The following is a 25,531-nucleotide window of genomic DNA, read 5'->3' on the forward strand; positions in this document are numbered from 1 at the left end:
AATGAAATGTGCTGTGTCCAGCGAATAGACTAATAATCTTTCCCGTGCCCCTCCATCTTTCCATTTGTCAAAGGAAAGATATGAGGCAGGGAGGAGGGTAATAAAAGATCAGTTACACAGTCCAACCCCTGCCAGGTGTGGTAAAGAGATGGCTGAGATTTTGCTGACTGTCCAGCAGGAGAAACCGCTTCCAGCTAATCACAATCGCATTTGCATAACTCTAATTTAGAGTTGCAAGTCTACAATCTAGGATAGACAAGTCTCTGCAAGAAAACACTAGGAGCAACCAAGAAACTGCAGACTGAAGTCTAGTTTCTAGTAAAGCCAAACACCAGAAGGAGTTAAGTATAAACCAAGGGCACTGTGAGCAGTGGCTGCTGAGGAGGAATAAATAGCCGTTCTGCACTTAGCCTGAGGGGTATTAATTTTAGGATACAAGACTACTGTAGGATGAGACAAGAATCTTGTAGCCCAAGATTAATTCTGCTTAGCTTGGAAGTCAATGGGATTACTCAAAGTGAAACATACGCTTAATGCTTTGCTGTATTGAGGCTTTAGTGTACCAAGCTAATTTAGTGCTTTCCTAGTCACCATTATTAGATAAATCTCTTGGTTTAGCTCTTCGAGTGAAGGGAATAAACACAAAGTAGATGAGTCAAATTTGTAATAAGCACTGAAGAAAATGAGAAATTTTATAACTTATTACAAAGAAAAATGGTTCCGGGTCTCACTGTGGATACAGAGACAGCAACTAACACAAACTACATCTGCATCTTTAACAGACACAACCTATTGCATCTCATGCATATTTAGATATATGACCTCTTAGCTGGGCTGCCTATGGATCTGCAAGAAAGACCAATGTTTCTGCCACATGATAAAGAATCATTTTTACTATGTAAAGTAAGATAGAAACATATATAGCATGTATAATAGCTTGCATAAAGCATATTTTTTCTTAAACAAGATGAACTTCTATGTTTACATTTCAGATGTATTCAATCACTTTGTGGTAAATGCTTGAGTTAAAAAAAGGTGCAAGCTGTAAATTCCTAGAAGAACTGATCACTGTTAAAGTAATCTGTAAAACATTACTACCATTCTGTCTGCACAGCGCATAAATCAAGGAGAGAAAGAAAATGAAAGTTCATGTGGTAAGCACGTTAAACATTAAAAACTTTCTTAAAATCACCATCAAAATATAGTACTTACGTCCAGCTTTTCACAAGCAAATTCTCAAAATACATCTGTGAATCTCTTGTACATAATGAACACAAAGAACTCCCAATATTCCTATTCATAAAACAGAACCTGTGACCATCTGTTCAATAACATTGCCATGGTCATTATACAGGGTCTGGCATAATTAATTTATTTAAAGGAATTATTTTTATTGCTGAAAACAGTAAGTAACCCATTTTCAACCAAAGAACTCAAAATAACACAAAAATATGAGTATTAAGAAAACACAAACTCTGAACATATATGGCAAAAGAAAAAAAAAGATGCAATTAACAGTAATATCCTGATTCCAAGCTGATTTTCAAAAAGAGGTCATAAGGGCAAGTCTCCTTCTCCTTTTGGGAGAGTTTATGTCCCCACTGTGCAACAGTCTGTTGGAGGTTTCATGAATGTCATTCTCTGTCCTTAAGAAATGTCCTTTCATATTTAGTCGACTTCAACATAGGAAAGACTTTTTTTTACTGATGTGACAAAATGGCAGACTCTCTTCAATAAGAATAAGGTCTTCCTTGAAGTAGGAATGAAAGAAAACAATATAAGCTAAAAGGTAACTGAGGAAAGGGGAAAAAATTCATCCCCAAAAGAATGCATTAGCTCCTGTCTAAGGCCCAAAAGCAGAATGTCAAGCTCTACGTTCTTATCTTACTGCTGTGCAGGATTTCTTTTTAATTATTTTTCTTTTCCCACACCTTTTCAACTCATAATGAAACAATGCAGCATACAGACAAACCATTAATGCAGAAAACCACTTTCATTTGAGTTTAAATGCATGACATGCTTGAATGTTAAAAATTAAGTTATTAGCAACAAAGATATGTAACACTTGGTTGCATTCGGCAACATCGTCCCAGATTTCTATTTGTTCCATAAATGTCAAATTCTGAAACTCATATCATGAAACATAACCTTTGAAATTTCACACATTATGGATCAGAAATGTAAAGCTATGGAATTCTTCTGTTCTGCCACATGAAAAACAGTATCTATGATACGCTGAGAAAAGTCTATTGCACAAAATAAATAACAACTCTACACTATGGTCATGGATCCTGAATTGGCAAAGATGAAACAGATTTATAGTTTATCACTGATTCATTTAACACCACCATAAAATTGAGTCTTTGTCCTCTCTCTCACCCTCATTTTGTTAGCAAAATTAAGGAAGACTTTAATTCCCATGTCTCTATTAAATTACAATCTTAGTGGCAACCTGTTTCATGGGTATGCTGAGCAGTTAAAATAAAAGAGTAAGCACTACAAATCATGAAGAGCAAACACATTATTCTCAGAATGCCACTACTTCTTATATTTAACATACATTAAAAGTATTCAGTTGTAAACTTGCAAATGTAAGATTAACACAATAATAAAGATCTCTCATGGAAACAACTGCAAAATACAAAGTACCATTTCCAAAGCATAGAACCAGTTAATTTACTTCCAGCCAGAACTGTGGATCAAACATACAGTATTGATGCTACTCGTATAAAACTGATAATTTGGAGATCAAGAGTAGTCTAGTGCTAGCATACCAAGCTGTAAGTTTGTAAATCTAGGTTGTATTTTTAAACTTTGTTAGATAACTTTTAAAACACAGGCCCATTCTTGTCCATGTCACTCTCCTACCCTGTGATTAATATTTTTGGAAAAAATATAATTTTTCGACACATAATTGTTCTCTGGGTAGCAAAATGCAGTTTCAGCAGTGGTCAGGCTGTTTAAATACAACTATAGTATATATTAACAACTGAACATTTGTCCACGTATTAACCAACATGGAGATAAAGTACTTTGATATTTCTGGTGCAGAGATGGACATAAAGAGCGTGTGCATTTATGTGAGTGTCTGTGCACCTGCAAGCCAGCACCATCTTCTATAGGCGGTACAATAATGCATTCACAGCTACAATTGCTGCAGATCACTATAAAGAGCAAAGTAACCTTTTTTGTTGTTTTCCCAACAGCAGAAACAAGAGAGAAAGGCAAGAAAACTCATAATGGGTTCAATACCTGTTCAGACTTGCATGTGAATGGGAATGAAGATGGCATATGCATTGACTCAGTGATACTTTTTTTTTCCAAAAAAGAGAAGAGCTTTTTGTTTTTAAATTGTTTGCATAGTATTAAACTAATAATATCAATCACTTGAAAAGTGCTTTTATGGGGAAATCTGTTTCTCCGCACAACAAAGCACATATAGGCAAGGAAACAGTTTGTGTACAGCAGTTTAAAAACAAACTAAAATAAAGACAGCAATGCCAACACAAAATCTTAAGACAGTAATCAATGTTTTCCTTTAAGTCAAATTTCCAAACACACTCTGCACAGGGTGCAAAGTATACAGGGCAGCTACAAGACTAAGTTACCATTCTCCAGCTAAAAAATCCCACCATACTATCGCTCAGGGAAACATGTGCGTGAATTTATATTGCAACAATGTAAGTAGTTAGAGTGTACTGCCCCTATGCCAGAAATCCTGTTTCAGCTGGGGTTCTGCCACACGCTGATACACTCTGCCCGAACGCACATGGCCCTCCAGCGACCTACCCAACAGTTCCCAAAACCACATTCTCAGGTAACCGCTCATCGGCATTTTGTAGGGGACTTTGGAGAGCCCTGACTCACTGTGAGCTGTTCCAACTTCTGCCTTTCCCTGAAAATGGCAACCATTTCTACGAAACACTTCAAAATCAAGGCAAAATTCATTCTCACCTGGGTATAATTTCACATGCTATGGACTACTCAGATCAAAAAATAGTCTTTTCACATGGTCCAGAAGACAGTCACTTAGAGATGCACTGCCAGTATACAGAAAAATCACTTTGCAACATAATGCGAAAAGACTGACCACTATGAACAAAGCCCAGCAAAATGGGACTCTCATCTACAGTGATGATATGTGTCATTAATACAACAGTAATAACTAATCCATCTTAAGTAGTCAGCCAGTTACTTCAAGAAAAATGTTATCAGACAAGGGCAATGTTTAGATCTAGGCCACTAGACCATCAACTTGAATGTTTGAGACTGTGGACCAGCAACAGCATCTACACAACAGAACTAAGAGATCTTTTGATCCCTGTTTGGGAAGAAGATTCCACTACATAAGGATGGCAGATTTAACCAAAAGCAACGTTCATGCCAGGATTCATTTTAGGTTAGGGACGCTACCCTAAAGGGGAATCTATGTTTCAACACAGTAGTGTTCTGAAGTTGTTAATTTTTCTTAGTTATTTCTCAGAATAAGAAATTCTGAAACCCATGTTTATTAGAACAGAAAACGTGCAGGACAACTGCAAAAAGCATGTTATGCAAACAACCCCTGAGGGAAAACAAACAGACCCCCCCAGGAACCAGGAGTTAATTATTAAAAAACAATACAAAGAAAGAATACAGGGATCAGGCAGATTCCTGCCCCTTTTCTTTCCATCACAAACAAGGGCTGCTCTGAGGACCATGGGGATGACCCAGAAGAAAGTCCCATAAATATTGTCTTGCGTCTTACCAAAGCACTGTGTTGAGCAGCTGGTACGTGCTGCCCATGCATAGGGACCCTTAGAGGGACATACCGTGCAGCCTGCCTTCGGGCTATGCAAGTACTCCCTGAAGAGCTCCTGCGGGAACTCTTGCTGTTCCAGCTTCTTTTCAACATTATGTAGTCTCCTTGGCATGGCTTCTCTGTCCTTTTCCCTAGACTTGTCTTGGCAATCAGAAAATCAGTTTAGTTTATCATCTTCAAACTTCCATCTTCCTGAATGCATTTTGTAAATTCCACTGTCCCTTCCCATGTCTCTCTAGAAGTCAAAAAGCAACACGCCTTTCTTGTTTTCCATTTGTTGACAGCAAAATTTGTCAAGAATCATCAGTTATGTTGCCAGACATCTGACCAAAGTCTTCAGCTAGAGAGCCAGAATTCTCCAATTGCGGCCCTGGTAAACTTGTAGTATCTGAAATGAAACATAAGAAAATGGTTAACAGAAACACTGAGATAATTTAACAAACTCTCTACACCAAGGAACTCAGTACAACACCTCTTAGTTCATACTGGAATTTCAAAGCCTTTCAGGAAGACACCCTGTGCTCAAGTTGTAAGTGATAAGGACATAATCATCATGATCTGTCACCTTTATTTCTTTGGCAGAAGAGAAGGGAAAAGAGGGCAGGCACATAAGATGCTTATAGCAGAATATATGAGTGAGTAGCTCCTCGACGGAGTCAAAGGACAAACTATGCTACAAATAATTCATTACTATGGACAGCAAAGTGCTTCAAGACAACTTGCATCTGACTGTAGTGATGGAAAGAAGTCCTAATAAAATGAGTATGGAGGGGGCATGACTGGTGAGTTTGCTCTTGTTCTTCTCTCATAGCAAGATAAGCAGTGCATGTGAGTTGAAGAAAGGAAAGCAAATCCACACCAGCATCAAGGGAGTTCAGGATTCTACCTTCAGTGCCGACGCAGGCACTCTGACAGCTTTGGCCTTAAAAAGCAAACAAACTTGATAAACTAGTCCTGTGAATTTGGGCAAATTAGGGCTAAATTACACTGTTTACCACTCTGCTCTGAAATTTAACCTTCTGTGCCTTCAGGTTGTAGGTTGGTTTCTAATAATCATGGTTGTGCTAGAAAGTCAGCCTGAAATTCATTTGGAGCTGTATAGATCTAATGTCCTGTAATTCAAAATCAACACATGAGCCAAAGCATGACTTGCCCATAGCGCTCCTGCTGCATGGGGTTTTGCAGCTTCCATTGTAAAAAGGTGGCATGAAGTTGCCACTTCTGCTACAAGAACAAATCATACGCATGGGTGCCCTCCTTGTCCATGAAAGACTGCATCTACCCACTTTATGAATAAAATAGTGGCACATACATGAACCCAGCCACCAAGCATGCAGACAAAGCCCAAAGTAGGAAAAACAAAACAAAACAGCAGCAATAACATACCTTGTGTAGATTCCCTTATTTCCTGAGCTTCTCTCCTCCCAAACCCACTTGGCTGCTGTCTCTGGAGTTTCTGTCTCTACAAAGAGATCTGGATGCCCAGCACAGTCTCAGACATGTCCTGGTCTGTATTCAGATTCTGAGTCTGAATGGAAGTGTCCTTCTCTTCTCCCAAAAGAATATTTATGGGTACCCATCTTGGTGCTGATTCCAAGTGCCAAAAGTGAGGCAGGCTTTTCTTCCATGTCTGGAAGGTCTACTATCATCCCAGACATCGTTATATTGCATCTTCAAGTTGTTTATTCTCTCTTGGCACTGCCCCAGGAAACAACTGGTACACTGATGGACAAGATGCTCTTATACTTGGCTATCAGAGTCCACCAGACACTAATACCACCTCAAGGTCCTGGATTTTCACACATGCTCAGTGTTACCTACATGAGGCCAGTTTGCAGGTAACCATTTCTTCTGAGAAACAAGAACATCTTCCAAGAATATCTTGATAGAAACAGCCCAATCTGTACATAGAGAAGACTTTCAAGAAAAGTATCACCTCAAGTCAACAGAACAGAAACATGACCAGGGAAGGGCAGGGTAGATACTATGCCATGACTTGATGTCCATACTTGAGTTAGCCTTGTTCAGAGCAAGAATAATTCACATAAGACTGTGACCATGTACCACTGCTAGCAGATGCAGGTGTAGTTCAGTACTTTCCTGGGAAGATGTCCTTACATGGTCTACATGCCAAAACTCTCAAGTGTGAAAATGAGGCAAATCAGTATGGAACTGATCAGCACTGATGGGAGTGACAGCATGCCATCCACCCATTTTCCAAAGGTACTGGATAGCTGGGGACACATACCCACTCACTCCCAACAGCAAAAGGGAAACAGAAATCTTTCAAATCTGCCATCAGAAAGCCAAGCATAAAAGGCAGTTCTACAGCACAGACTCTTCTGTCTAAACACTCATGAATGGGAGACACTTTGTTGTACTTTGCACTCAGATACTATTCAAGAGCAAAACTGAAACTCTCTCAAAAATGAGAAATCAAATTTACTCAGTGAGGAAATGCTCAAAACCTTTTTGCCCAACAGAGACACTAGGGAAGGTGGTGAGGCTACAAAGTTTCCAGACTAAAATGGCAGTCTGCCTCTGAAAGGTTGAGGAGATACGGTCTGAAGTGTGACACAGACCTTTTGAGAGTCCCCTGGAATGGCATGTCCTCCCCCCCTCCTCCCCCCCAGCCCCAGTAGAGGTACCCCAGTCCCAGTGCCACCTGAGAAAAGTCAAGATCAAGAGCCAGGGCTCAGAAAAATGCCCCTTCCTCCAAGCTCAGCTCAAGAAATGTAATATTGTGACTAATTTGCTTCATGAGAACACCTCAAAATGCAGATTATTAAAGGAAAATGTGAGATTACTCTTTGCAATATAAACCCAGAAATACCTCTAGAATTCTTTAAAAATCAAACCATACATAAATCCAGCATATAATATTTTAAACAGAATGATATATGACTAGAGTGAGTTAACAAATTACATAAACATCAGAGAAAATCTCATTCTAGCTCAGACCTTCAAGCAATACTTCACACTATCAACTTCCCTCTCACTTTAATTTTAATGGATTAAAAGAGAAATATACATAAGATCAAGCTAATTAGATGAAGTCACTGTTTTTAAATAAATTGAATAGAAAAATGGTTGAAAGACTATATTATAGGTTTTCAATCTGTGAGGGCTGTTTAGTAATAGAAAAAAAGGTAACAGCATAATGGGAGGAGCCCATTATGACATATATACAGTATACACATGTTTATACAGTATAAACATTTGTTGCTGAGAGCACAATCATGGCTCATCTTCTGTTACTTTAGAACAGAACCAGTAAGTTAATATCAGTTAGAGGAGTATTGCACAAAAATGTTTAAATCTTTTTGTTTATTCAGGTAGTACAGGCTCTTCTTTATAAAAATTTAATGTATTATGTATCCATAAAAGCAAAGAAAGACTGGAGAGTGGAAAGAAGAATAAAATTCCAACAGTAATTTTATAAATGAAATCACTGTTAAAATTTATTCACCTCTGCTACAAGATCTACAATATCAACTCAAATCTGCAGCATGCATAACAACATCATTATATTATTATATTATCATACTATATTATTTGCATTATTTATATTTATGTTATTATATTGTACTATTATTAAATAAACAATAAATGCATTAAAACTACTCCATGATACAAATGTCCATTTGCAAAATACTGTTCATAGAACAAACATTTTACTGAGAGCTGTAATAATAGTCTTGTAACCTGAAGTACAAGATCTAATTACCTTCTACTTAATTATAACTGATTTCTTACTATTGATTACTTAACTTTCTGATGTTCATCTAACCCTACTGCCCTAGGGAATGTTTTCAGATTCCCACCATTGTTATGACTTTATATATTAATTAAGCTTCTTTGATTAGTTTGCCCTTTTTTAATTATTCTCAGTGCTATACAGCTGCTAAGTGACAAATGTTAAGTCTTAGAGTTTAAACAGTTTATACAAGTTCAAATTTAAGTGGCTTTGCTCTTTCTTTTTTCCTCCCTCCCTTCCCCTCTTTCCCTGCTTCCTCCACCCCCAAGGACGCTCACATACTACAAAAGACGTACATAAAGGAAAAAGTTTCTAAAAAGTTGCACATCTTTTCCACAACCATCCACACGGTGAGCTGCTTTTTGCCCACTGCTCAGTTTTCTTGACTAAACAGACCTGAAACCCTAATTTAACAATCCTCCCCAGTCCTCAAAGCCTGTAAGTACAAGATAACCTTATGTGAATGATTGAACTGTACTAATTTTAGTGCATTTAAATGGAAACTACATGAAAAATTAAGCACAAATGTGTGTTTTGTTTTGAGTGTTTTGAGAAGTGTTTTGTGAAGGAGATGTGGACAGGCTTTGCTTAACTGAAGCCTAACTCTGCAATAACATACCCTGCGAAATCCTATACCTCAGTTAAATATAACCAAGAGAACAATTAGGAGGAAAATTAAAGCAACATCATCTCATTATACTAAAATTTTAGAAAAGTTGTATGTCATTTGTCACAGGCTTTATAAGTCTGAAATAATTTCTACATATTGAAAATTGAGAGGTGAAAGACTTTTTTAAGAATGATCTTTTTTGGCTTTTTTCATCTGCTGTAAACTGAGCTAATTTGGCACTCAGAAAGATAGTTTTCACATTGTGATGCTTTCAGTTAATATCTGACTTGGAATACTCAAGTTATTTTTGCCAGGCTTTACTATTTATTATGCAACCTAAACCATTCAAAATCATAGCTCACTCAAAAAACATTCCCACACACATTTACACTCTGCAGTGTCAGGTATAGCACGTAAAAACATTTTACTGAACAGACCATAGAGAAAAATCGAATAGCAAACATACCCAGAATCCTACCTAACCGTATTTCTTTCAAAATTCTTTTTTTTAGCCTAACTTAAAATTTCCAACATGAATGCTTACATAAGAAAACTGGGGATGTCACAACATAAACAATTCTGCTTGCTTCAAAAGCATTTAAAAAAACCCTTAAAAATACAGTAAATGGCAGGGCTGCACCATCAGTAACAAAAAACCCAGCCCTCCCCAACAATACACAGCTAGACAAAGTGCTAAAAATCCTCTCAGAAACACCTTGAAAGTCTGCTGAATTCTTGTTCATAGAATACTGAGACTCATATTAACGAAAAGCCAATTCATTATCAGTCAATACCAGCTTACCTGTTTAAGTGCTTTCTTTGTGTGCTGCTGGAAGGAAGATACTAGCTTGCTTTGCACCGGGGCGTTAGTAAGGCTCGAATCACGATTGGAAGACATGTCTTCAGATGTCTGCTTTGGGCAAACTTTATAAAAAGAAAAAAGAATTAAGAATACTGTTATGGGGTTATCTTTCCTATGTATCTTGGAGAGTCCTGAAGAAAGAAAAAGAAGTCAGCACCTGGAAAACAAAAAGCTGGCTCTAAGAAATTCAACTAATCTTGAGGTCCACATAAGCTGAGAATCTAGCCATGTTCTAAATAAATGCAGTGCTTCTCAAATATTTGTATCGCATCATATCCTTTCCGTGCAGTTCTGGAGGCCTTGCATATTTTGCCTTTCAGGTCCTGAAAGGTAACTGAAAAATAGTTTATCTGTGGTTCTCACACAGAAGCTAGACAAAAATTATCTTCCTCCCCAAGACATTTTGAATGGATTATTATATATCTAAAGGTGTATTTACACAAGAGACACTGATGACCTGTGTTTTACAAATATTTATAAATAGGTAACTTCATAACAGATTGTAATGGCTTCTTTGGAGCCAGATTAATCTATTTTATAAGCACTTCTTGGTAAAACTAAGAATACACACTCTCCTGTTTAACCAGTGGACTGGGATAGTCTGCAAAGAGGAATTCTGGTCTCTCAGGCAATACACACTGCTATTTGTCAGCCTTTTTAATAATACATGTTTTAATGAATAAATACTACAGTACTTGCTTTAAACAGCCCCTTGAATACAAGTTATCTGAGACATAGAAAAAGTCTCTTGGTGAAAAATAAAAGGAAATATGATTAATTGCTTTCAGAAAACCATCTTTATTTAATAGATATGAAAACTATGAAAATAGCTGCAGGATCCTATTAATCTTGCTAGGCAGCAAGCTCAACTAAAAAGGCTGTAAAAAGACTGTAAAAACCTTTCCACCCTTAAAGCCTTTTATTAGTATTATTCTTACCAGTGTTTTAAGACAGCCAAGCTAAAACAGCATTAACATGGATCCAGAAATTGCGCAGTTGTCTCCCATTCTCCTCCGCTGACTCAATGCAAGCCTGTCTTCCAGTACACTGCTCAAAGCTGCTTTGCATGTTGACATACCTTCTGTATAATGCTATGCAACCGTATATGGTTTTCCAAGATTTGCCATAGTTAACACACCTATGTCAAAGCAGTTTGAAGAACCTCAAAACAAGTTGCACCGACATGTGCCAGAAGTAATTTTAGCTCTGTTTGCCTGTCTTTCTCCTCCTGTCCTTCAGTCAGATGAGCAGACAACTGAAGTAGCATTCTAGTTCTCTTGTTTTCAGCAATGCTACATAGAATAAATATTTTAATGCCTTTTTCTTTGTATTTGTGAGACAATTTAACTGTCAGTAATTAAGGGCCAGCATAAGACGCACGTGATAACACATTAAATATTTATTTCCATATTGAAAAAATAAATCATTAAATACCTACCTCACAGAGAATATACTTTGTTTTATGGCACCAGCATTGTGTCAACATAGTTTTCATATTAGATCAAGAATTTTCATCAGTAGATAAGACAAAGCTAGTTTTGTCACAAGATTTATAACTAACATTCATCACTTTTTTCCCTGATACTTGAAGCATTTGTCAAAATATACAAAGAGGCTGAAACACAGAAGCGGTTCTGAGCTTATAGTATCACCTGGTTTGGAACAGTCTTTTCCACATGATGAGCAAAACTTACTATCAAAAAGACAACTTAAAGGAGCAGTAAAGTGTCAGCAGAAAACAAACAGCATCTATTTTATATATTCTAAAGCACTGCAATAGCTAAGCTCCTGAGATCAAAAACACCTACACCAAAATAAAAACCTGACATTCCAAATTATCCAGCTTCTGTTTTTGTCTCTTCTTTTAAAGAGATTTTTTCTTTTACTATGTTTTCCGGCAAAGTCTGAGAGTCAAAGAACTGAAGGAAGAAGCAGTGCTGTTGTGAGCACAGAAGCCCAAAGCTAAGGAGACTAGAACAGAACAAATTTTAAAATGGCTGAAGAATGGAAACTATTACATACTTAACCGTCCTTCCTAAGAGAAGTTACAACATGACCTGTCAAGAAGAATGTATTTCTGCTCTCCAGGATGACTGGGGCTCCTTTTACCGTCTTGTTCAAATGGAAAATTCTGATTTTCATGGCTCTGTTTAGGACGTAGGTAGTTCTACATTAATTTTGTGCTTGCATTCATTTTTCTTTCAATAATAAATCTGTAAATTTAAATGTGAAATTGTAACAGGTTTCAGCCCATACTGCTTCTTTCGATCATTGCTCCAATATTAAATAGAAACAATATGATTAGTGTTTTGGTTTCTTTTGCCTCTGTTTCATTAAAAATTTGACAATGAAGCTAAACCAAGGAAAAGGGATCGCTCTAATTGGTGAAGCAACTGGAACTAAAATCTCCTGAAATAATAAAGCAGCTCTCCATAACGTAATCTCTTCTGCAGGTACAGAAGGAGTAACTCACTGTAAACTGGTTCAGTTTAGTGCAACTCAAAAAAAGTTCCTTCGGTGCTTTGAAAAAAAATGGCAACTGGAGGACAAAAAGTCTTACTTCTTCCTGTAGTCTGTGATTAAAGAAATAGTTTTAAGAGGCTGAATCTACTGCTTAAAAATTCTAAAGGACACAGTGATTAGAGAAAGTCAATTTCATTTATTAATGATAAATGAAACTTGCTTTATAAGATATTTTGCTCTTAATAAATATATTCCTTCATATATCTTGTAGCTTAAAAAAGTAAGAATTTATTTTAAATACTGGTATTTCCATGTTTCAATTAAATTCCCATTTCAATCACAGGTACAAATCTAACCATCTAGTAAATATGCTATACCAGTAACTATTTTTCAACAATACCAGATGTAAACATTAAAAATCTGAATACATTATGTTAATTTATATAATTGCTTAAGAACATATACAACCTATTCTCTTGTTAGCAAAAAGTAATACCAAAATTGATATATAGGCTTTATTTAGTGGCAAATAAAAATATTTACTGTTTACAAAAAATATGAATCAACATTTCTTTAGGAAATTAAATGCAAATTCAAAGCAATGAATAAATTTATGTCTTAAAGCAACTTTTTTTACTTAGTGATTTACATCAATCTATCCTGTTATACCAAAATCTCACTATTCTACAATGATTGTGACCATAGAAAATTGTATTTATTTATTTGTTCATTTATATGGATAGAGTCCAACTGCTTTGCTCTGAAAGAGACAGAAATGAAATAAGGGAAAAATATGACAGAAAAATGTGTCAGTGTCTGAAGGGAACACCGATGGTCCTTGTGAAAACACTCCAAAGCCTTTACAATGGAACAGGCAGTTCTATTACAAAAAACAAAGAACACAGCAATAGAAAAACCAGTTCAAGAAGAGCTAATGGTCTTGGTACATATGCACAACTTTGGAAAGCTGGAACCACTTTGTCCATGAGCACTGAAGGTGCATGAATATTATCGGATTCTTGTCCTCTTGAAAAGGTTAATCAGAAAAGTGTGTGAAAAAATAAACTGAATGCTGGGGAGGAAGAGAAGAACTCTGAAAGAATGCAACAGATTAAGGAAAAATATTTGGGCAACAAATAAGAGGATTCACCATTATTGCCATGGCAGAAAAAGAGAATGAGAGCAATATTAAGCTTACAGGAAGCAATTCCATTTAGTGGAGAATAACTAGCACCATTCTTTAAATCAGCTTTTCCAAGGGCCAGGACTCAGTGAAGGAATAAAGCAAAAAGCAACTATTAAACCATAAAATGTTAGGTTTTGAGTTGGAAGAGCAGCTGGGTTTCTGAAGATAAGGCCTCCTTAGTGAGTTTTTAGAGAGTGTTAACATGAATGATAGAATTAAAATTACTTAACAAAAGGAGCATGTTAAAAACGTCTTTGCCAACCTCCTTTTTTAAAAAAAACTTCTCTTGTCCATTTCTCCAAGATCAATATCAGTAATTTTTGCAGAAAGCTATGATTTATAAAAATCAGAAAAGGTATCTTTTAATTTTGAATTTTATAGGCTATCTATCTCAGTAATTTTATATTAGTTTTTACCTTCACCTCCCAAAAAAGAGATTATAATATGATACCCACACAAAACATATTAGTACGTGTGTTTCTCCAAAGAAATATTTTTTATAGGAATACAACTTAAAATTATTCTGTCTCACTGCCACTAAAAGTTATTAGGAATAATTATAAACAGATTTATGTAACTAGGTAGACAGAAAAGCTCCTGGAGTGCTTTAAGGGGATTATTTTCCCAAAATAAATAGCACAATTAATTCTAATTTCAGCCAGACCATACTGATTTAAAATCAAACCATTAAAATCAACAGCAGTTCTCTTCCTTCTTTGTTACAGAAACCACAGCAGAAGAGGATTGTTTACTAATGGCCACATTACAAAACACAAATTAATATTGTTACCATATGCTAAAGACTATAGTCTATCTCAAGCATAAAATGTATGCACACTCGAGGTATGAAACTATACAGAGAACTGCCTTAGGAAAACATACACACAAAATCTCTCTCTAAAATATCCATAAAATTCAGTATTTTCTCTGGGTGACACCGATCTATACTTGTATTGACATAAATGGTCACGGTTTGCCAACACAGATGTATCAAGTAATTCACCTAAATCACTCTTTGATCTCTAGAGCCCAACTTGCAAATTCCGAACAATTCCGAACTCGACTGTTGCCCTCAGCTTTTGAAAATGAAAACCAGTCTGGGAGTTAGTTAATTATACAAGTTCACCAATTCAATGCAAAAACAGATGCATATATCAAGGGCAATATTGTGACTGTGATACTCTTTTTGAAAGCAAATACTAGCATTGTGAAATGATAAGTAACATTCAATTGTATTTTTGGGGAAAAGACATCAAATCATCATCAGGGCGGTAGCTCACACTGAATCACATTATATTCTCAGTCTACTTTTGAGCCCAAACAAACTGGAAAACTGTGAATCCTTATGCCAAAAGAAGTCAACATTTTCCACTAAAAATATAGTCTGTCTGTCATCACCAAGCCACCAATTCCTTAGGCCCCATTATCTCTACTGTACAGCAAAAATAGATGAGAAGGATCTCTCCCTCAAGCTCTACAGTATCTCCTCATTCTTATGACTCCCCTTCAGTAGCGATGAAACAAATGGAAGTTAAACTTGATCCTGGCTACAGTACTTTTATTTTATAGATATTTGTGGGGAGATGGAAAAGAAAAAGAAAAAAAGAAAGAAAAACAAAAAGAAAAACAAAAAGAAAAAGGAGTGAAATAGTAAGTCTCTCTTTCTGATGTGTCAGCCAGGACTCAGTATGTTCAGGCAGCTCTTCCTTTATCACCCACTTCTGCTTAAGAAGAACCTATCATGCATACAGATGTTGCCATGTACACCAGACATATTCAGCAGAATCATCCACTATCATTCCCAAGGGACAATATGCTAAGAATGACAGGTTTCCCTGAATTGCCAGAAATTCCATTCTTGGAAAGGAACTGGATATCTAAAAGTGGATTCAGCTTTCAAGCAATGCTGAATATTCATTCCTCACTACAGGACTTATCCTAGAGGCTTCTTAGTCCAAAAAGCACAAGGCGTTCAAAAGCATAGCAGTTACAAAGGCAAAATTTCAGGATTCAGCATGAATCTGATCCTCTGTCATCCAGCATTATGTCAACTGCTTCTAAGAAAACTGCATAAGAAATGAATTCGGCCGTTTCATTTTCGCAATTGAAGAACTTCCAGTTTTAGGAAGTGCTGGAAACCACAGTGTCTCAAGGGGAAGTTATATTACTCATATTTGGGCAAACTTCAGGACCTGTGTTTGGCTTGGGATGGGGAGGGAAGGCACACTGCAGTCAGAGTTGCTGCCTCCTCCACAATTAGATCATTGTACATTCCATTCGCTCCTGTGAAGACAATTTTTAATCAACTGCTCTCGTAGCTGATGAATTACCCCTGGTTTCAGAAACCCTGGGGACCATTTTTTTTTTGACAACAGAACATTCTAGGGATGGGCAAAAGGATTTATAGTCGTCATTTTCACAGACAACAGTAATTGGGATTTTAATACTTTTCTTACTGACTTCATCTTTACATACTACCTCTGTTTTTGAGTGAAATGAAATTTATAAAAAGGTACGAAAGACTGTTACAGAGCTTCTGCAGAAAGCATATTCTAAACAAGATCAACTGTAACATGAAGAGTTTCTTTAACACATGGCTTGGGAAGAAGGTGGGGAAAGACAGATTTCTGTACAGCATCTGCAAAATCCTAAGGTACGGGCATTCTAGTTATCAGTTCAGTAATACTAGTGTGCATTAACAGCTTTCAACAAGTCAAGTGTTTATAACTGTGAGGAATTTTTGTATTATTTTGCTAATAAAATTGTTCAGTTGTGCCTGCTGGTGAATAATGTAATTCTCCTCTGTTTGAGTGTCAGCTGGTACTTTTACTCAGAAAGCTGAAAACTATCATCCAAAGCCCACAGACAGTGAGGCTGTTGCTGAAGTTCATCTGTTACGGTCTCATCCTCTGCTTCCAGCCAACTTAAAAGCAATACTTTTTAGATCCTTGCTGAACAATCTCTCTTGACATCTAATCCCTCCATCAGAACTGGAACTTTTAGAGTCTACCACAGTACAAACAAGAACAAATAAAAATTCAATCAATGAAGCAGTTAAAAATACAGTGTGCAAACAATGTCCATCTTTATATGTATCACAGATTTTAAAGTTGAGAGGAAGCATTCTAAACTATTGACCTTTTCTAAAGCACAAATCAGAGAAGCGATTCTTGTTCTAGAACAAATGTTATTTTTATGCCGGATAATACTTTCTTGGGGGAAAAAAATAATTTAGTCTGAAAAGTTAACCTGATAAGAGATCTTGTTAGATTTGGTCTGCTAGACCAAGTATTTTCCATAGAAATACCTTTTCTCAAGTATTTACAAACTGATCAAGTCATCTCCTTATCTTTGGTAAACTAGCTAGACCAGACCTCTTAAATTTCTCAGAGCAAGGGAGGTCTTTGTTCAGTTAGGAGTTCTTACATCTCTTTTCTAAATCCTTAACTATTTTTCTTAATTCTTTCTTACAGCTATAATGAATGCAATACACTAGCAATCATTTAATTAATGCTATACCCAAAGGAAAAACTGCACTTATATTCTTAAATCAATATTACCAGAGTTATAGTCCAAGAACTGCACTGAACTAATTAGTGAAAGCATCTCATTCATGTTCAATTCACTTTCCACTGTGATCCTTAAGTGCTTTTCAGATTTACTGATTTACTGAATATATATCTTCATTGCACATACAATGTATTTTCTTTACTTTAAATTGTAATTAAATTTTTGCTGTTCAAATGTAATCATTTACCAGGGCAATCAAGAGAGGACTCAACATTATTATTTACTACTTCATCAATACATTTAATCAGGAAGGATTTTATACTTTTCAAAAAGCATTGATAAAGATATTGAATGAAAAGGGGTCAAATCACATCCCTCAAGAGAATAGCACAAACATCTACTTTGGATGATGAGTCCTACTCCTTTGCAGATCTAATAGTTTGTAGTTTTTAATCCACTTAAAATTGGCTGCATTGATTGGGCACAGTGCTATTTTTAAGCTAAGCATTATACACTGCAAATCAAATACCTTACAGAGTTCTCAATCTATGTCAATAGTTACCTTTATCAACCAAACTTTTAGTCTCAAGAAAAGCTATCATCAAACATGTTTGACAAAACCATATTCTGTATCAGTTGACAGATGCAAGATACGTCATCTTCAATTCTGTATTGATGACACCCAGCATCAGCCTTTATATGTAACGTAAACTCACTATTGTCATCTCATTTACTCTTTTTAAATACACCGACTGCAAGACATATTTATGTAAAAATCTTATTTCTTGTTTTCAAAAAGTTAAAAATATCCCAGTTTTCCAAGATTTGTTAAAGATGAAATACTAGGGAATACTCTCAGCTTTAAAAAGAATCTAATGCAAATTACTGCTCTACCCCAAATATATAAAAATGTTTAATTTTAGCAGCTGTTCTTTTATATCCCGATAACTGCTGGAATATTTTTTTAATTACTGTATAGTACAAAAATAGCATGCAACCTCCTTCCAAACAAAACCCACCAATTTTATACTTCTGGCATTCCAGCATCATTATTGACATCCTTCCATTCGTAAATAATTGCCAGACTTTTGCTATGATTTTTGTTTATTTAGTAACTTCAACTTCCGCTTTCCTTTCTATAACTGCATTTGTACTGCTTTTCACTACTGTATTCTTCCTCTGACTTAGAAAGTGTGCACCAACAAATTGGGTATCAAAGAAGACTTGTTGAAGAGCTACAAATATATATATTCAGTCACACATACAGTGTATACTACATAAGCATAAAAACACTGCACGTGCACAGTCTAACTCAAAACCATAATATATCAAAGAAAATGAAGAAGCAGAGCCACATAATAATTAATGACTTTTGTATTTCCATTAGGGTTCATACGCTTCACCACTAGATTCACAACAACCTGTCATAGGTAATTCTGTCACTGATATCACTAAGCTTTTTGTAATTTTCAACACTGCTAGAGAGCAACACTGAAATAGCAGTATCAGTCTTGTACAGCTACAGCACAGAAGCTAAGTAAGTCATCCAAGATCAAAAAGGAAGTCTGTAGCAGAACACAGATCTGAACTGGGTCTTTTCATGTCCTAGTTATAAATAGGACATCCTCTCACTACACACAAAGTGATCCAGAACAGTAGACTGCAGTCCAGTAGTGGGACAGGTTCCAAGAGGGTAGGCAGACTAGAAGAACGGCTCAAGAAAAGGTTTATTTCAGTGGTATACAACCCTGGAAAGTTTGACTGTGGTATAAAGCATTCGCTTTATAAGCATTACAGCAGTGTACCCTTAATAATAATAATCACCACTATTACTTGCAAGTCTTTTTAGGTGATTTAAGAACTGTGTTTTCTTTATGTGCAATTATTACCTCTCAAAAATAAAAATGTCTGATTTCTAAGGTTGTCATTTGCAAATGCTTACAATAGTTCATTTTGTCATTGCTTCAGAGAAAAAGAATACACAGACTTTGATACTTCAGCATGTCTTTATACTGAGATGGCACCCAGGAGAATCTGTGCCTGAAACAAAGAAATATAAATCTTTGTCCTATGCCCAGAACAGTACTGAGGGACTCACATGCCCACACAGATTACCACTGAAATCAGTGAGCTATATCAACGTCTGTTCAACCACTGCAAGTTTGAAGACCAGTAAGGCAACTTATTAGCTGTGGGGCTTGGGACAATATGAACTAAGAAACTATCTACTCAAAACAGTCCCAATATCAGTACTTCATTGTCTTTTACAAAACTAAGTCAAATAAGGACACTTGGTGGTCCAGATTTCTTTACAAGGCCAAAACAGATAGAAAGTAGTTCAAAAATATTTCCACTGAGTGTAAAACATTACTTATACAACTTAGAAATCACACCATGAAAATGTTAGATAAATAATACTTTTTCTCCCCCAAATATATCCTCCGATGTTGAAATAACAACACCTACCACCATTTTCATCTCCATTATTATTGTTTGTCTCAGCCATTTCAGTGCCATCTAACTCAGATTCACATCCCAAATCCAATGTTCCATCAGTGGGGCATGTTGATTCTTCTTTCTACAGTTAAAAAAGAAAAAGAAAACTAAAATCGAAAATAAAAAAATCAATCATGATCCTGGTGCATCTCCAAAAATAGATTACTGCAGTGTATTGCATGCTTACATTTCAAAAAACAGAATAGAATAAAATACACTTGTAAATGAGTTACTTCAGAGGAAGAAGTTAAAACAGACCTTTATAAGACAACCTGCAAACGAGAAACAAAAAAGCTATTTTGTGAAGTCATAATATACTCTTTATTTAAAAACTGTCAAATAAAACTGAAAATTCTTTCACCTTCTTTTTCTTTAATAACAGAAACAGGGTTGTTTGGCTGTTAAAAATGCTAGTCTTCCAGCTGAATGTCCACAGTGCTGCAGCAAAACACAAATCCTTTAATGTTTCTCTTTTGCCTTTGCCTGTTTCCTGAATTCAAATAGCTGAAGCAACCTGGAGCTCACAAGCATGGGAGTGATTGTGAATACCTGGGTTTGTGCCAAGAATATCTCCAGATTTAAAGCAAAACAACAGCATTTGTTTTAGTAAATTAGAAAATAGAGCTTCTGTAACCCATTAATTCAATCACAAATGTAAAATTTGTAGTTAACAGGAGCAGCCAAATGTATATGGCTTTTATTGTTTCTAAACTCTTACATGGAATTTGTCTGTCATGAATTTCAAAAGATCCTTACCCCCCCACCAAAAATTTTAATTTATTACAGTTAGATTGCCAAACCTATAATCTCACTTTATTTTTTCTCACCTCTGTGTCACATTCCCCCATTCCTATTATGATACCACTCTAAGTTTGATTATATATATAAAGAAAAATTTTCTTTCCGTCCATGAGAAAACACCATATATATATGAAAAAGAAAAAAAAGAGGAAAAAGAAAAGAAATAGCATGCAGGCAAGATTCTTTCACTACAATTATATTTCCAGTCAAAAATAATAACGCAATCTGTAAATTCAAAGCTGATTTATATTAGACTTGCAAATAGTTTTCCACCATTCAAAAATCAAACATTAATACAATTACTTAATGAGAAAGTCAGCGATCCTCTTGAGCTCACTGCTCATAAAACAAAGGCCTTTCTGTTAACAGCTCTGAAAAAGCTGCATTTTAGCTAAGCTACAACATGTTTTTTGTACCAAATGCCAAATTCAAGAACATGTATATGCTTTCTAAGATAAAACACTCAAAGTTTACTTTCATTATAAATCCTTTTATAAGACATCTGAAAGCAGTTAGAAGGACTATCAGGTCATTTCCTTTCCAAAGAATCTAATATGTTTACCTTCATATCTATTGAGACATTCATGAATTGGATTAATAGCTCTGTGTACATTCTATACACAAAATTTCAACTTACTTTGAGAGCATAGAGTCCCGACTTCCCAGGGATTTTGAAGAATGTTCCATCACCTACACGAGTGTTAGTATGAAGCATTGCATTCAGGCAAGCTAACGGAGAGGTTCCACTGAAAAATAAAATTGTGCAAAAATAAAGCAGTCCAAGATTGAGTGCCTCTTGTAAAACTATTCCCTTGGTCTATTTTTTTTAAAGTCATACTTGTCTGGCTTTTTTTTTTTTTTTTTTAATTCTCTCAATCCTGAAAACATCTACATTACAATAACAGGCCAGTTTCAAACTTAATCATATGCATCTGTCCCCTAGGCTCGAGGCAAAAAGTCTGTGAATTATAATTGTGCTTTTCTTCATACAGCAACCAGCTCCACATTCTAAGAGAACCAAAGTCCAAATATTTATGTGAAATTACTTCGTAAATAACACCATGAAGCCTCATTTTTAAAATGTTACAGACAATGTGGCTGCTGCATATGAATGATCAAAACAGTACCATGTTCAAGGGCAGCTGCATCCCATAGGATGAAAGGCAACAAAAGAATAATAAAGAGCCCAGGAAGAACACATTTAAAATTAAAAGTGATATATAGTTGAGCCTTCTCCTGACATGGTCAGCATGCATTACTATACATACAAGCAGATTTATACCTTCTACGAATCACTATACTTTCTAATTAGAATTGTTTTAGAGATTAAGAGGTTGGCCTATTCAAGGTAGTAACTAAATGTAATACTGTTGTGGAATGCATGTTAAGAGACTATTTAAAAAGAAACTCAATAGGACAAAGTAGTATTTGTACACAGATCTTTCTCTAATATATGCATGTACACATCAGAAAAAGAAGCAAACATTTTGATCCTAGATAAACCTATACCATTCTGAAAAGTTCATCTTAGAAATGGTGGGAAAGGAGGTATTCATAAAATTGTCATCTTTCATACTAATTTAAAGATGAAATTTAACTACAAGATTTATAGATGTACTATCACATCTTTTTCCCCCTTTCCTGACTAACGTACACAATGTACTCAGGGACCGAACCTGAAACTGTGCTACTTCCCTGGGGTCTTTAGCCTGCAAACGCGTTTATCTTTAACCAAGTGGAATTTCTTTATGTGGCTAAGGGGAACAATGCCTGTGCATTAAATTAAGTGTGTAGCTGAGAATTTCAGGATTAATTATATATTCAACTATAAACCAGGATCAAGGTTTTAAAAGTCCATCAGTCACTACTGTTCTTTATTATGCAATATGAAAATATATACAGGAGTAATGGTTCAGGCAGCTATCATAACACAACATCCAATCCTTGAAAATTGCATGACTGATTTTTTTTAAATAAAACTGGACCTGAATTGTCACCTTCCATATAAAGACGTTTTCTGCTGAGCTCAATAGCTCTATTACAACAGAATTTGTTCAGACTGCACATATATTAATTTAATGGCAAGATGGATAATGTGATAATTGTTCTTCCAGTAAAAATTAAACAGCTATAAAATGTCCTCAGGACAGGAAATCCTGTCCAATATAATTTATTCACTATTGGTCACCTAACGTATCACATTACTACAATATCTACTTCTATATTGACTTTCAGCTTATGAACTCATTCTTCATCCAAAATCAAAAAGTACAGGAAAAAATGAAGCTCATTGACCACATCAGAAATCAAACAGAAATCTATTTTATGAGTATTCCAAATATGATCATTCAATATGAAATGTCTAAAGACTTTTTGTTGCTTATTTTTTTCTGTGCAAATAAAACTAACCCCACATCTGGTTTTGATAAAATACCATATCAGAATACAAAACTAAGTATGGTAGAAATACAAGGATACTGCTAGTAGTAGCACAGAAGACATTAAGAAATTTCTTTTAAGTTGAATTTAACGATTACTTAAAACAGCTTCGGGACAAGGAGTATACTTCTCTTTACACATTTTCCTTATTGTATTAATGTTTGACAAGGAAAGACACAAGGCGTTTAACAGAGCAATTCTAGTTGCATAATTTCTTCCATATGGTAACATACATAATGTGAAGCAATTTAGAATCTCACACTATTGGGTTTTTTAGTGAAACACTATCAGAGATTAAGGCTTCTTCTGCAAGACAGAAGGAACTTGCTGACTCTGCAATAGAAGACAAACTCTGTGCATGAAATAACAAGAAACAGAACTGTCTGTGCATCTATGCAATGATTCGCATCATTCTCTTATCCCCATCTAGAAATTCTGGACTCCACACTTATTTTTAAATGTCATTAAGCAATTAAAATGATACAAGATGAATGAACTCGAAATAGAGGATCTGGCAATATCCCATGACCACTACTGAGCTCACAGCAGATATCTTAATCTTCAAACTCTAGCCAACTGGCAAGTGGACAATAGAAACTACTCGCTGACTTACAAAGAAATCCGTATCAGCTACCGAGCCAAGAAGCACTTTAACTACTGTTATGCTTGTTTCATACAGATATCAGCAATTCATAACTAATTTGGGCTGTTACCAAAGGGTCATATCCTCCCTTCTTGAAAACTAGACTTGGGTATAATGAACGCAAAATAAAACCCACCTTCTTAACTTCAGTTGCAAATGAAATAATAATCTGGACACTGTGGGGTGCAATTTATTTTGAGCTAGGAGCTCAAACTGAAACTCCATGGTGCCTTTTATCAGCCATGTCAGAGAGCCTTCAGATGCAGAACTTTTATACTATTTATCAGCTGTCGAGTAATGTTGCTTTAACCTACTGTAATATTCTAAAAGTCATACATAGTCTGTAGCAGTATGTCTTTAAGATTGATCATTTTCTGGTGGTATGTTATGCATAGATATATATACAAACAAGCACTTTACCCACACCTACAGACTTTCAACAAGATTAAAAAAAATTAAAAGTTACTTACTTCCTATATCGATGATATGGAGTCACAACAACCAGCAACATGGGAAAGAGAAATAATTTCAGATTAGCCTTCCAACATAAAAGTTGTCAATACGATTTCATCATTTAAAAGACACTAGGCATCTCAGGGTTTCGAATATGCTCTTCTCCAGAATTACTATAAATTGGTAATGATCAACACCTCCTTCCAAGTATAATCACAAATTTTCTCTGTATTATAAAAGCAAGCTTCTCACCCCAATTCCCCTAGTCAAAAATGTCTCTGAAATTTTGTGATTCTGGGCTCCCTCTACTGGTCACGCAGCTGGAGTTACCTAACTCAAAACACTAGACTGCCCTATCTCTACACGCAAAGCCCTGGAAAAACATGCAAGGGAAGTGCAGGTTTCTGTTACTCTCTCCTTTGCCCTCCCCCCACACACGCCAAAAAGCCCTACAAAAATCAGTAAAAATACTATTTATTTTTATATTTAAATCTTCTCAAATACATAGTCTTTTTTAAGAAAAACCCTGAAAACTTCTATGGTTACACTTTAATTCTAATGGTCTAGACTGCTTGCCAAGAGAGAATGATTATCTTGGCAAACAAAAATGTTTTAAATATGGAAAATAAATTGACTAAAGCCAATTGCCCAGACAATACAGCGTGGCAGACGGTGAAAGCTTCCTAACGCTACCCAGACAAATCACCTCCTTTCCTGGAGCAGGCGCTACCCACGACAATGTCGGTAACGCAGCCTCCCCACGCGCTGAGTAGCCCCCTTCCAGAAATCACAAGGGTTCCTGTTAGGTCTGCATACAACAATAACTTTGGTAATAGGAGCACTTAGCTATCATAAATGTGATTATTATTTATTTGTTTGAAATCATCTGCTCCTTTTCTATAGATCCATAAATAGCCACAAGAGAAGAACAATTTTTACTCACTGCTGGAAACAAAGTAAAACCAAAAGGCTTCATAATTAATTTCTAGACCCGATATGAAGCCACATATAATCAAATATGCTTATAACGCATGTAGGTTACACCAGTTTGGGAGGCATTGCAAGTCCTCTAGAAGTTGGGACGTAAAGTCAGAAATGTCTTGATGAACTGGAGCAAGAATTTAAAATCAACATGATGAAATTCAGGCAAAAGAAATGCAAAATGCTATTTTATGAAATATGAAATCAAATGCTGAAAAATGTATTTTTTCACGGGAAGTTGAAGGGCTAAATATAAGCACAATGAAATGGATCAGAAGGGAACTGTGCCACAAAAAAAGAATATATCAATCGGATGTCATCAGTGAGACTCAAGAGGTACATACTCTATTACATTTAATGCTAGCAGCTAGCTATCAAATTCTGGACCCTATTTAAGAGATGTAGACAAAAAGAGGAAAGTCTAGAGAAGACCCATATGAGTGATAACAGATAGAGAAAACACGACTTATGAGGCAAGGCTGCAGAAAACAGATTTGCATGGTCCAGAAAACAGAAGAGCAAAAGAAGG

The 25,531-nt window shown here is 35.8% G+C and overlaps 1 protein-coding gene across 6 annotated transcripts in view; it reads right to left on the reverse strand.

Moving 5' to 3' along the window:
* Window positions 1-25,531, reverse strand: part of ASXL3 (ASXL transcriptional regulator 3) — a 128,678-nt gene that overhangs the window by 54,923 nt on the left and 48,224 nt on the right. For 4 of the 6 annotated variants that reach the window (XM_064507593.1, XM_064507595.1, XM_064507596.1 and 1 more), the window contains 3 exons: window positions 21,124-21,232; window positions 19,656-19,767; window positions 9,971-10,092 (listed from right to left, as the gene is read on the reverse strand). In XM_064507593.1, the coding sequence (XP_064363663.1) occupies window positions 9,971-10,092; window positions 19,656-19,767; window positions 21,124-21,232 (343 nt within the window). Of the gene's footprint in view, window positions 1-4,811; window positions 5,190-6,187; window positions 6,618-9,970; window positions 10,093-19,655; window positions 19,793-21,123; window positions 21,233-25,531 lie in introns of those variants that run through there. The other 2 variants (XM_026102966.2, XM_026102968.2) reach the window with 2 other exon arrangements.

Source organism: Dromaius novaehollandiae, chromosome 2, assembly GCF_036370855.1.
Source record: "Dromaius novaehollandiae isolate bDroNov1 chromosome 2, bDroNov1.hap1, whole genome shotgun sequence".
Taxonomy (NCBI): domain Eukaryota; kingdom Metazoa; phylum Chordata; class Aves; order Casuariiformes; family Dromaiidae; genus Dromaius; species Dromaius novaehollandiae.